The sequence below is a fragment of the Hemiscyllium ocellatum genome, chromosome 15, assembly GCF_020745735.1.
Source record: "Hemiscyllium ocellatum isolate sHemOce1 chromosome 15, sHemOce1.pat.X.cur, whole genome shotgun sequence".
Taxonomy (NCBI): Eukaryota; Metazoa; Chordata; class Chondrichthyes; order Orectolobiformes; family Hemiscylliidae; genus Hemiscyllium; species Hemiscyllium ocellatum.
In genome coordinates this window covers 19369966-19383500 of record NC_083415.1, presented here as the reverse complement: position 1 = coordinate 19383500, position 13535 = coordinate 19369966, and the positions used below count along the sequence as shown (strand labels likewise).

The following is a 13535-nucleotide window of genomic DNA, read 5'->3' as shown; positions in this document are numbered from 1 at the left end:
GGGGGACATATTTTGAGATATACAAAATGTTGAGAGGCATAGACAGAGTAGATCATGAGAATGTTTCTCCTCATGGCAGACTTGCATAAGACTAGTGGCCTTAGTATATGGTAAAGTGTAGGTGGTTTAGTGGAGATCTGAGAAATAGCTTTTCTGTCAAGTTGGTGATAGAAATCTGGAGCATGCTGCTTTTGAGAGGGTGGTGGAGGCAAATACTCTCCCAATATTTAAGAAGCATCTGGACGAGCACTTAAAATGCCAGGATATAGGCTACGGACCAAGTGCAGGTAAATGGGATTAGTGTGGTTTGGTGTCTGTTGGTCAGCATAGACATGGTAGACCAAAGGGCCTGTTTCTATGCCATATAACTCCATGACTCTTTCACAAATAAATAGAATTTAATTTTACAAAGAAATCCACAATGTTAAGCTAAAGAATAATTTTGTTAAAGACAGAGAGAAGTATTTGATCACTTGGCTACCATAAAGGCTACTTAATTGTCTGAAATATTGTTTGCCTGGAACATGCTTAGAAGTCTTTTGAAAAAGGTAGTGGTGTGAGATCTACCATAGTCACTGAAATTTAGCAATCTGAACAATTGACCTTAAATGGAATTGATCATCAATAAAAATGCATCTTCTAAGAATCTGAAGATTTGCATCCTTTCTTCTGCAATGGACTCTTCCCATGTCTTCTTCCCCCATTGTATTCCATAGTTGTTGCTACAATGTTCCAGCCCCTAACTTGGGCGATGTGTTCAGGCATCTTTACTGGTGCTCAGAATATCAATACGGCTCTATTCTTGTAAAGCTTAATGACACCTGAACTATTTCTGTCAGGTTGCCTTCACCAGTAGAGTGACACAAATGACAATTCGGAGGTGGCATGCATATAATGTGCAGCTAACACCATTCAAATGTTACACATTATATTGCAAAATAAACTTAAGATTTTTAGTTGTTTTGATCTCAGCTATTGCTAATACTGAACAAGTAAGGTCAAAGAGTGAAACCTGACTTGATGACCATAATTTGTTTGCCACTTGTTGTTAAAGTGCTCATTCACAAAACATCTTCATTATAAAAATATTATGTGAAACTGTAATATATCAACAATAAAAAATTAACCCTTCTTTACTCAACCACAACCTTATAGATTCTGAAACATCAGTGCACAGTCATTCTGTTTTCAGTTGAAATATTCTTGCCCAGTTGACAATGCTGTAGTGATTTATTTCTAACAATCATTTGGAACCATTCTATGCTATCTTATTTATTTAATGTCTCTTCATGAAACCCTAAAACAAACTGGTAACACAGCTCATTCACTCCTTCATGTCAATTCCTTAAACTAATACATTCAACAGCCTTATTGGGTGTTTCCTCTCTGACACCCAATGCCTTCTATGTCTGGATCATTTTCTCTCACTAACTTCCAAGCTACTCAGGTTTCCTTTGCTTCTGTCATGTCTGTTTTAGAGACCATTAAACTGCATGTCTGATTTTATAGGCCATTTCCTCTCTGAATGATGTGTTTCTCTGTGAAGAAGACCTGTCCACTCACTGATCTTCTGATTAGTTTTGACTTTTTAAAATAGCTTTTTCTCTATTTCTAGCTCATTAGGTCAGCGAAAAAGTTGTTGTTAAATAAAGGCACATTAATTTTTCTCTCTTTTACTCTTTGTTTTCCACAACACTGAGCTATTCATCTTAAGGATATTTAAAGGCCTCACTTAAATGCATGGGAACAACTTTCTAGACCATTTGGGACCACATACAGAAATCAAACAGAACAAATGATTTCCCTTCTTAAAACATGGAATATATAAATACAGATCAAATTTAAAGCTATAAATATTCATGTCCATTTATATCAAATAGCAATAAATCTTAACAAACACAGAAATTGCTGGAAAAGCTCAATAGGTCTGCCAGCAAATGTGCAGAGAAATCACAGTTAACATTTTGGGTCATGTGACCCTTCCTCAGAATTTGTAAATCCTGTTAGACCTCAGTTGACAGTATTATATTTTATGATCTTAAAGGGACACATCTGAATTTACATTTTGGCAAGCAGTTCTCAGCTAGTATCCAGAACAATGGCATTTACTTGACAATGTACAAAACTACCCAGGTGTGTCCTGCCCTAAAAAGCAGAACAAATCCAACCTGGTCAATTACTAACCCCTGAGGCTACTCTCAATCATCCTTAAAGTGTTGAAAGGAGTCACTAGCAGTTAGGCAGTGACTGACCAATGATCTGCTCACTGATGCCCAGTTTAGATTTTGCTAGGGTAAATCAGCTCCTAATTCCATTACACTTTGTTCCAAACATGAACAAAAGATCTGAACTCAGGAAGTGAGGTGAGATCAGGATAAGAGTTGAACAAATATTTGTCAAGGATCCCTGGCAAAACTGAAGTGAATGTGAATTGGGGAAAACATTCCATTGTTTGAAGTCATACCTAGAACAAAAGGAAAAGCCTGTTGGAGGTCAATTAACTCAATCCCAGGACATCTCTGCTGCAGTTCCTTGGAATAGTGCCTGTGCCCAACCATCTTCTGCTGCTTCATCAATGGCCTTCTTTTCATTGTCAGGTCAGAAATGGGAACATATACTAATAATTGCATGGTGTCCAATATATTTCATGTCTCTCCAGATATGAATGCAATCTGTATCAATATACAGCAAAACCTTTACACATTCAGCTTAGACCAACAAATGGCAAATAACATTTATGCCTTGCAAGTGCCAGGTGGTGACCACGTCCAATGAAAGAGAATCCAACCAATTCCCCTTGACATTCAATAGCATTACCAACACTGACTGTCCCCACTATCAACATTCTGGTTGGTAACCTTTATCCAAAAACTGAACTGGACGAACCATATACATAGTTACAAAAGAGCAGGTCTAAGGCTAAGAATTCTGCACAGAGTGATCAATCAAAGCCTACAGAGCACAAGGCAGGAATAAGATGTAATATTCGACACTTGCCTGGGTGAGTTCAGTTCTAAAAGCACTCAAGATGCTTGACATCATCCAGGACAAAGCAGCGCATGTAACTGAAATTTCATCCAGCATATTCAATGTTCACTACAAATACACAGTGGCATCACTGTGTACCATCTAAATGTAACTCACCTAAACCCCTTCGACAGAGGACCTAGGGTTGCAGGTATGTAATTCTTTCAGGTTTGCGTATATCGAGACAGAATGGTTGAAACAGTGTTTGGCACACTTGCTTTCATTGCTCAGCCGTTTGAGTATAGCTGTTGGGAAGTCATGTTAAGGTTTTACAGAGCATTGATGAGGCCTATTCTGGAATACTGTCTCCAGTTTTGGTCACCCAGTTATAGGAAGGATATTATTATGCAGGAGGGGATGCAGAAGAGATTTATTAGGATGTTGCTGGGTATGGAAGGTTGGAATTATGAAAAAAGGCTGGATAAACTGGGACTTTTTCAGTGGGATGTAGAAGGTTGAGATGAAATCTAATAGAAGTTCATAAAATAATGAGAGGTATAGATTGAGTTAATGGTAGCTGTCTTTTCCTTAGGGTGGGGGATTTCAAGGTGAGTGGGCACTTTTTAAGGTGAGAGAAGAGAGGTTTAAAAAGCCATAAGAAGCAATTTCTTTCACATACAGGATGGTTCACATGTGGAATGAACTTCCTGAGGAAGTGGTGGATGTGGGTACAATTACAACAAGTTACCAGACATTTGGATAGATACATGAATAGAAAAGGTTTGGAGGGATATGGGCCAGAAGCAGGCAGGTGGGGCTAGTTTAGTTTGGGATTGTGTTCGGCATGAACTGGTTGGACTTAAGAGTCTTCCTCCATGCTGAATGACTCTATGACTCGACAATGCTATGACAGCACAGAAACGTATGACTTTTATCACCTGGAAGGATAATGGTAGCAGACAAATGGGAACACCATCAGCAGTAGTTTTCCCTCCAAGTCACCCATAGTGCTAACATGGAACCATTCCGGCATTTCATCAATGTTACTGGATTAAATTCCAGTAACACCTTTCCTAACTGTATTTTGGATGTTCCTACCCTATAAGCACTGCAGCAATTCAAGAACGCAGCCTACCACCAGCTTCTCTGGTGTCATTAGGAATAAGCAATGATTGCTGGCCTGGTCAGCCATGCCCTTATGCCATGGACATGAAAAAAAAACACACCCATGTTCTCACATTACAACTATTGGCCTTCTCAGATTGCCATGAAGTCTCCCAGAGATAACGATTAATTTACTGGGCATTACTGCAAGCAATCTAAAGCAAAAATCATTCTGACCAAATGCACAACAAATAGCAGGCCTGGAAGGAATCTAGAATACAAAAGAGCCCTGGTGAATATGTGGTCTCACTCGTGTAATCCAAGAATTGAGAATATTGTCTTCACCACTATTAACTGACAATACATGGATCAACATGTTAAGCAATGAAAGGCAAAATAAAGGGAGTCAGGATGGTTGAAGGCAAGTGCTTATAGGATGAATTTACTTGGAATATGCTCCTCAAATCAATTTCAACCCAATTCAGCATTAGTTTCCTTATAAGACCAAATACTATTCAACACAAAGAAGGATGCCTTCTCAGAAAATTATTTCTCCCCAACACATTTATTTTTGTGGCTGGTCAGCATGGAATTTGACCTCTTTCTCCATGCTTGCAATAACGCAGAGTAACTCTTAGTCCCAGTCCTGTTGTCTCTACAAAACAAAACGCCAAGAATTCTGACTACTACAACTAAGTGATATTCCTCTCTGCAATAAATTTATAGAAAGTCTTTTGCAGTTTATCTTTTCTAAGATTGAGCCTCCAGGATCATCGTGCCACATGTTAACTCTAACTCTCCCCTGAAGCACCTCAGAGATCCTGAGCAAACTCTCATGGATTTCTGGCATCTCCCCATATCAATAAAACATTATCGCTATAATTGATTTCTTTTTTTAGAATATGATTCTCAAGCCTTTATTTTCTTTCAATCTTTAAATTTCATTTCATAAATATTTATTAATGTAATCATCTGCAAAGAATACATTTAACGTACTCATTAATCAATATTTATTGATTGAATAATAAATTAAAATGAAAAGTAAAAGATCCACTTTTATATAGTGTGATTCATATTTCACATTATCCCAAAGTGTTATGTTGCCAATGATATACTTTGAAAATATGGTCACTACCATAAAGTAAGGAAAGAAATAAAGTAAGCAGCTGATTTTTTTACAAAGATGGATGGGTGCAGAGCAGGAGTGGGATCAAGATTGTAGTCAACTTTTATACTGGATGAGAATGTACAAGACAAGATACCAGATCCTCAGTCTGTCATCTATTTCTCCCAATCTTCACTGCAGTGATCTCCAGGCTTTGTATTAACATCACAACCATTTTCCAGATCATAGAATGCAAAGAATCTCCATTGTGTGGAAGCAGGCCATTCAGCACATCGAGTCCATACTGACCTTCCGCAGAGCATCCCAATCAGACCCATCCCATCCCATCCCTGTAACCCTGCAATTCCTATGGGTAACCCACCTGGCCTGCATATCCCTGGATACTGTGGGCAAATTAGCCTGGCTAAATTAACTAACCTGTACATCTTTGGACTGCAGAAGGAAACTGCAGCACCTGCAGCAAACATACAGAGAATGGGCAAACTCCACACAGACAGTCGCTGAAGGGTGGAATTGAACCTGGGTCCTTGACACTAGCTACTGATAACCACTGAATCACCTTTCCACTCCCAACGTGCCTCTCATGAGGTAAATATTAGGAAGATTGAGATGTTTGACATGAATTTTCATTGACAAAATGGACAACTTTGAATCAAGTTAGCAGTGGGAATTCAAAATAAAAATGTAAACAGTCTACTCACTTCTGATTTCAACAGAGTTGGGGACAGAGGGGTAGGCACTCCTAGAGTCATAGAGTCATAGAGATGTACAGCATGGAAACAGACCCTTCGGTCTAACCCGTCCATGCAGACCAGATATCCCAACCCAATCTAGTCCCACTTGCCAGCACCCGGCCCATATCCATCCAAACCCTTCCTATTCATATATCCATCCAAATGCCTCTTAATTGCAGGAGGGAATGTGGTCATTTTAAAATATTCTGATCATGCCTTTATTTTAATAGACATTCTATATCATTTTTAGATCTCTTTTATTTCTATTTTAATGACTTCAAAACAGCTTGTGAACCAGTGGGTGCAAGAGTACAAACTAATTACCTCACAAGATATTGCATTAGGTCACGAAAGGCAAACGGTTCGGGGTTGGGATAATTGGAACCTGGAGGAAAAACAATGAATCTACTCAGAGAATGCTACTTGCATTTCCAGCCCAATCAAATGTTTCTGGTTTTCCTCATAAAACTGAATATCACTCCATACAAGGAAGTATAATATCTGAGACAATGATTTCTATGCAACAAAATTATTTGTGTTGTCCATCAACCTGGAATTTCAACATTTATGGGATACAGGCTGCATCCCAATGATAGTCTTTATTCTAGCAATATAAACATTAAAACTTAACACCACATGCCCCCTACCTCAATGCTATCATCTGTAAACTCCTCTTCCGTCAACACCACCTGCACCACCATAAGAATTCAAAACCCTTTACCATCACCAGACTCCCAACCACCATCAGACTGATGCTGACCACCACTGATAATTTATGTCTCTCCTACACGCACTCAAATATATCGTAGAATCATAGAATCCCGACTATATGGAAACAGGCCATTTGGCCCATCAAGTCTATACCAACCTCCAAAGAGTAATCCACCCAGACCCATTCCGCTACCCTACTACCCCACATTTCCCCTAACTAATGCATCTAACCTATATATATCTGAACACAATGGGCAATTTAGAATGGCCAATTCACCCAAGCTGCACATCTTTAGATCCTAACTCATCCCTTAATTATCACAGCCATGCCTTCTCATTCTCCTTTTCAGAGCCCTTCATGAACTCACCCTTCCCTTCCTTTACGACCCTCTTCAGACATCCAAGTCTAGTACATCACAGCACTTGTTAAATCCAGACTGTTGTGTATTTCCAATTTTAATTGCTTTGCCATTGGTGGCCATATTTAAGCTATTTTGGCCCCAAGCTCTGGAATGCCCTCTTTCAACTTTTCACTTTTCACTCCTTTTTCTCAAATTAAGTTGATCCTTAAAACTTAGTTCATTGACCAAGCTTTCAATTATAAGCTTGATAATTTCTTTGGCTTGACATCAAAAACATTTTTATTGATAAAGCTTTTACAAGAGTTCTATATTAAAACTGTCATGCAAATTAATGTTATTGTTGTCAAAGGTGATAACCATGTCCCAGACCATAGACTACTCAGGGAAAAATACCACAGAAAATGTGAGAATTGCTTAAAAAAATGAAGCAAAACTTAGTTTTGTAGTCCTGAGAAACAAACATAGTTGTTTTGTGATTCATGGTGATGCAGTCAATCATAGAATCATAGAATCCCTACAATGTGGAAGCAAGCCATTCAATCCATCTAGTCCACACCAACCCTCAGAAGAGTACCTTAGCCTGACCCATTCCCTACTGCATCCCTGAACCTTGCATTTCCTATTGCCAATTCACCAAACCTGCACATCTTCAGACTTTGAAAGGAAACCAGAGCCCCCAGAGGGAATGCACGGAGACACAGGGAGAATGTGCAAACTCCGCACAGACAATCTCTCCAAAACTCAAAATGAACCCAGGTCCCTTGCACTGTGATTGTAGCAAATGATGTAGGTCACATTAAGACTGACAGAAAAAGCAGTGAAGAAAATTCAGCAAGAATGAAGGAAAATCTGCAATGCACTGAGGAAATAGAGGTAACATTATTACCAGATGATGTGGTGCATCATACACAAGAAGCAGAAATAATATCAGGAAAGTGCTGAATGTGAAAAGGGAGGGGAAGATTTGCTAAGAATGAAGATATTCACATGGAAATGAAATTATGAGGCAATGAAGAGAGATTGAACAAAAAAACAAATAGGATGACTGACTGAGAAGAAATGGAAGAATATCCCAAACTGAGGACAGTGTCAATAAAAATAAGAAAATTTAGCAATGTACCATTGGAAAAACAAAGCAAAATATAATGCAATTGAAATGAAGTCTAATATTGCCCAGATTTTAAATTGAAAAAAGTATAAGATTCAATTGTCCTTCACAAAGCATGTTTATGCTGTGGGTCAGAATCAGATCAATATTACTCTTTCCATTTCAGAATTATAAAAGAGCTGAGAGCATCAGAAAATACTACTTTAAGAAAGCAAGTGCAGATGACAACAAATCAAAACAACTTACAGATTATAGGGTGTAGGTTTGCTCGCTGAGCTGTAGGTTTGACATCCAGATGTTTCATTACCTGGCTAGGTAACATCATCAGTGACAATCTCCAAGTGAAGCGAAGCTGTTGTCTCCTGCTTTCTATTTATATCTTTCTCCTGGATGGGGTTCCTGGGGTTTGTGGTGATGTCATTTCCTGTTTGTTTTCTGAGGAGTTGATAGATGGCATCTAGATGTGTTTGCTTATGGCGTGGTTGGAGTGCCAGGCCTCTAAGAATTCTCTGGCCTGCCTTAAACAAACACATAGATCTAGATGCCATCTATCAACCCCTCAGAAAATGAACAGGAAATGACATCATCACAAACCCCAGGAACCCCATCCAGGAGAAAGATATAAATAGAAAGCAGGAGACAACAGCTTCGCTTCACTGGGAGGTCACCACTGATGATGTCACCTAGCCAGGTAATGAAATGTCTGGATATCAAACCTATAGCTCAGCAAGCAAACCTATATCCTAAACCTCAACCTGAGCTACAAACCTTGCGAGAACTTACAGATAACAAAGAGACAACATCTGTACATAATAAAAACATAGTGCTGGTGCTACTGATGATGTTATGGAGTTAATGCAGCATGTAATAGTTGATTATGATTCCTGTGACAATAATGCTAAACTAAAATTTAAAAAACCAGTCTAGCTGAATTTTCTTCACTGCTCCCTCTATCAAACTTGTTGTGACATTCACTATTGATTACTTCCATGAACTATAAAAAGTTGACATTCAACTGCTTCAATTTCTCAAGACTGAAATATTAAGTTTTCTTTCTAATTTTTAAACAATTATTATATTTCTTATGGTACTGTCCATGAGTAGCTTTTGGTCTGGAACATGGTTTTTATGTTTGACAATAATATGAATTTGCATGACACTTTGAACATAGTGTGTTTGGAAAAGCTTTAACAATAAAAAGGTTTTTGATGCCAAACCAAGGAGATATCAAACTTGTGATCAAAAATTTGGTCATTTAACTAAGCTTTGGTGCCAACTAAGACTTGGAATTGCAAAAATGTCTCACATATATTTGAATACAATTAAAGGTTCTCAATGATGTTGCACAACTCTCATTTCCCATCTTCTGATGGGAACCTAACAGGATTGAATGAGCTGTACATATATACACCTCTCTAGTTTTTTTTTAATTCAATTCAAAGTCAAACTGCATAGAATGTAAAATATGTAGGTTATACAATGATTAGCAATATAGTAATTCACAATATGGTCATGAATAGCATGGTCCTTATTCACCAATGAAAAACTGTTGTGGAGGGAAATGCATTTGGGAAACCAAAATTGATCTGTTAACAGAGCATAGCAGCTATTTGTGGGTGGATGTGTGGCATTGACAAAGGATATTGAAGTTAATTCCAAATGTGTGCATTGAACAGTAACATTGGTAAGACAAGATAAAACATTTAAGGACACAGCAATGTTGTTTAAATCCTCCAATAGCCTAGCCTTCTACAACACTGTAAACTCTGCTAGTCTGATAATTCCCATCCCATTTATTCACACCATTGACTTCAATATCTTTTGTCCTTCTTATTTCTTTTACCATATTATTGGAAGACATGACTTCATCCATCTAGATTTCAAAGATCTAAACAATTCAGATTCTGTTATGAATGGTTTTAAATTGGTAGACTCTGTAAAATGGAAACTTAATTTATGCTGTGGTAAAGGGAAAAGTGTTGTTAATATTTTTGGGATTCATCCAAGAGAAATGGATATGAAATTCACTAACTATACCTGAATATTTGATGATGACAGTAAGTGAACTGCCCTACAGCAATGATATTCCTGATCACAATACATACCAAATATTTACAAAAAAAATCATAAATAAACAGACTTCAAATGGAGGGTTTGAATAAGTCTCATTACAAACATCAATGGAATACTTCACTTGGTGCATTTCAAACTGACAAATTTCTAAAGTCCAGCCTTAAGATCAGTGTTAGCTGATGAACTGAATGCTGGAGTTAGATGGTGCTGCAGGGTAGAAGCCATTACGTTAAAAGAACTGCAGCTGACTGAAAAGCTTCTTATAAATTTTCTATAGCAAGAGAGATCTGGGTCTCCTCTCTCACATTGTATCTGTAATCAGATGTACTCTGAGCAGTGAATTTTCCTTTAGCTTATCTCGACACAGTTTCCTTATCCAGTGCAAGAGTTAGTTCTCAAAGCAAATGCAAAGTGCCAATTATGGCTTTTGAAGTTATTTCTTTTTATTTGAGGTTGAAAATAACAAATTTAATTTCAATTTTTTTTTAAATTGCATCACTAATGGTATCACAATCAATGTAGAGAAACAATGCAATGATGTCATATCTCTCAGTGATTGTGTGGCAGATTTGTCCCAAGAAAATACCTGTACAAAGTCATGAGTTTCCATGTGTAAAAGTCCTTGTCATGTTTACAGGATTACACATCATCCTGCTTGTACTTGGATAGCGTTGGATAGGGTTAAGTGACCACATTGCTGCAATGGGAATTTCAATAGCTATAAACACTCACATACAAACCTGAATAGTTTGACTCTGGTACACCTTGATAACATGAAAGTTGAAACTGTAAATGCCTTTTCTTGGGGCAACAAAGACCGACTCCAGGGTAAAGCAATTGCCCACATTTACTAAGATCTGCAATAAAGAAAGAGAGAGAGAGGGGGGGATAATTTGATCAGTCTGTATTGTCAGCCTGGAGGAGAAATCATTGCATTCACAGACATTGGCAAATCATAGGAGATATTATATGCAGCTGACGCGAATCCAAACTGAAAATATGTAGAATAAAATGCCCTCTTTCTGATCATTACTCCATGTGAATCTGGCAGCTGGTATAGATGGCAGCTGTGTTAATTCAACTTTTAAGGTGGGCTGAACATGTCGAGTGATACTAAGGAAGTCACAACTCACAATTACTGGCCATTTTTAATAACACACTGAAGAAGGCGACTATTTGAAAATAAATCAAGAAAAGTTGAGATTTTTTAAATGATAATTTCTGTGGGGAAAGCAATATTGGAGTTGGTCTGATTGAGGCTGTTAGTTTCCCCCTCTAGTAGTTGCAACGCATTCTGTCACAATCCGGTAACAATAACCCTGAGACATTTTAACTAATGAGAGGGAAACTAATGTTTGCCTGTGATTCCCTATGCAACTTTAGAAAATGCACATTTGGCTAACTTTTCCGAAGTAAGATCCTATTATCTGAAACCTGAATCATAATCCGCTTCTCTCCAGCAACTTTATTTATCTACTGAAATATATATCCCTCACGGGCAGTTTTAAAATCGAAACTGCGCGACATTATCAAACTGAGTTCATGACTGTAATATCTCTCACTTACTGGATCCTATGAATGTTAAAGCGCAGATAATGTACAATTTGAATGAATTATTTTATATTTAGCTTCTTTTAGTTTTATTGAGAGCCAGCGGCTATGATTCCACTCCTATTTATTGGCAATAATTATGTAATTATACATTCTGAACGCATCCGTTCCTTTTCTTCTCGTTTACAATTAATCCTGAATTAATTCAATGTCATTTCATCAAAATGTTTATTGCTACATTCTAGTACATTTAGAGTCAGTAATACAAGCTAGTTCTATTCAACTGAGATTCCCTCTTTGCCCATTAACACTTGTTGCACCACTCTACACTGTCAATCCTCCTTGTTTTATAATACGGGTCTAGTTTCAGATAGGTCAGGCAGCATCCAAGGAGCAGGAGAATCGACGTTTCGGGCATAACCCCTTCTTCAGGAAGGGCTTATGCCCGAAACGTCGACTCTCCTGCTCCTTGGATGCTGCCTGACCTGCTGCGCTTTTCCAGCAACACATTTTTTCAGCTCTGATCTCCAGCATCTGCAGTCCTCACTTTCTCCTAGTTTCAGATAGACACGCAAATAAATCGATTTATGGAGTGACACACTGACTGAACATTTAGCCATTTTTAAAAACAATGTCATTGCATTTCCACGTTAGGGTTAACACTGACTCACATCTGGCCATCTTTCAGCCAGTCCTTGATTTAAGCGCTGGCTTTGGAAGTGAGATCTCACACTGGCTGTTCTTGTTTCCAATTCTCCGAGATTACCTGATCAAAGTAAATGATCCGAGTTTTGTTGCTCATCTCCGATGGCTCATGGTTGGTGCTCCTCACAGTGGAGAAAGCCACCTTGGAGTTAGCGGCGCGGACCGAGATCCCAAGCGGGGAGGAGGAGGATGAGCCCTTGGAGTCTCCCGTCGGATTGGAGTCACACACCACCAGGCACTTCCCCTCCAGGACGATGGGCTCCGTGTCATTCTGTGTCAGCACCGGCACCGTGGTCAGCGCCAGTCCAGCCAGCGCCGTCAGCACCATGGACAGCACCATTGTCGACTGCAGCCACCACCAGCCCTCGCTGCAACACCGAGCAACCAGAAACAAGCCTGCTTCTCTCTCTCTCTCCACTCCAGCCGAACTCTCGTGTCTTCCTCCTTTCCCTCTTCCTAGATTTCAGCTGGACGAACGAAAGCTACTCCTCCTAACCTGCTCTACACCTGGCTATCCCAGTACGAATTCGGCAGAACCCCCTCCAGGAAACATTGCACTGCACCTGAAAGTCCCCCCGTCCCTTGCAAACCTCTCTCCCCGGAATGTGTGACACACACACACAAAAAACAAACCCTTCTTGATCTATAAATCCCGGTGTGAATTATTGATGGAGAAGACCACAGCCAAACAAAACATTATTTGACGCTGCCATATCAGTTCGTCTGGATGGGGTTTTCAGGCGATCTATTTATTCCAGAGGTTCACTCCTGGTCCTGCTCACGAGGTTCCGAGCTCCCTTGTCTGATCTGTGTGTCAGAGACAGTCCCTCCGGTTTTGTGTCACTCACCGACTGCACTTTGAAAGCCTGGGAAGAGTACTGCAAATGAACGCTCTGCTTTACCTTGTTAAAAATTCTGCCTGAATGTAAATGATCTTTGCCAGTAAGACGTCACGATAAAGAAAGAAAAAGACATAAGCACGCAACAATCAGCCGAACAGGGTTAGGAATGGAACAGACAGGCAGTGCCTACCCTGAAATTACCTCGTTATCCCCATATTTTATATTGACATATGTCTCACATTTGCTACACAT

General features: G+C 39.0%; 1 protein-coding gene across 1 annotated transcript in view; it reads right to left on the bottom strand.

Moving 5' to 3' along the window:
* Positions 1 to 12781, bottom strand: part of cbln4 (cerebellin 4 precursor) — a 140922-nt gene extending 128141 nt beyond the window's left edge. Inside the window, exons 1-2 of the mRNA XM_060835895.1 lie at positions 12503 to 12781; positions 10926 to 11042 (exon numbers count right to left, since the gene is read on the bottom strand). Coding sequence (XP_060691878.1) covers positions 10926 to 11042; positions 12503 to 12781 — 396 coding nt within the window. The remainder of the gene's footprint in view (positions 1 to 10925; positions 11043 to 12502) is intronic.
* Between the last annotated feature and the right edge of the window lie 754 nt (positions 12782 to 13535).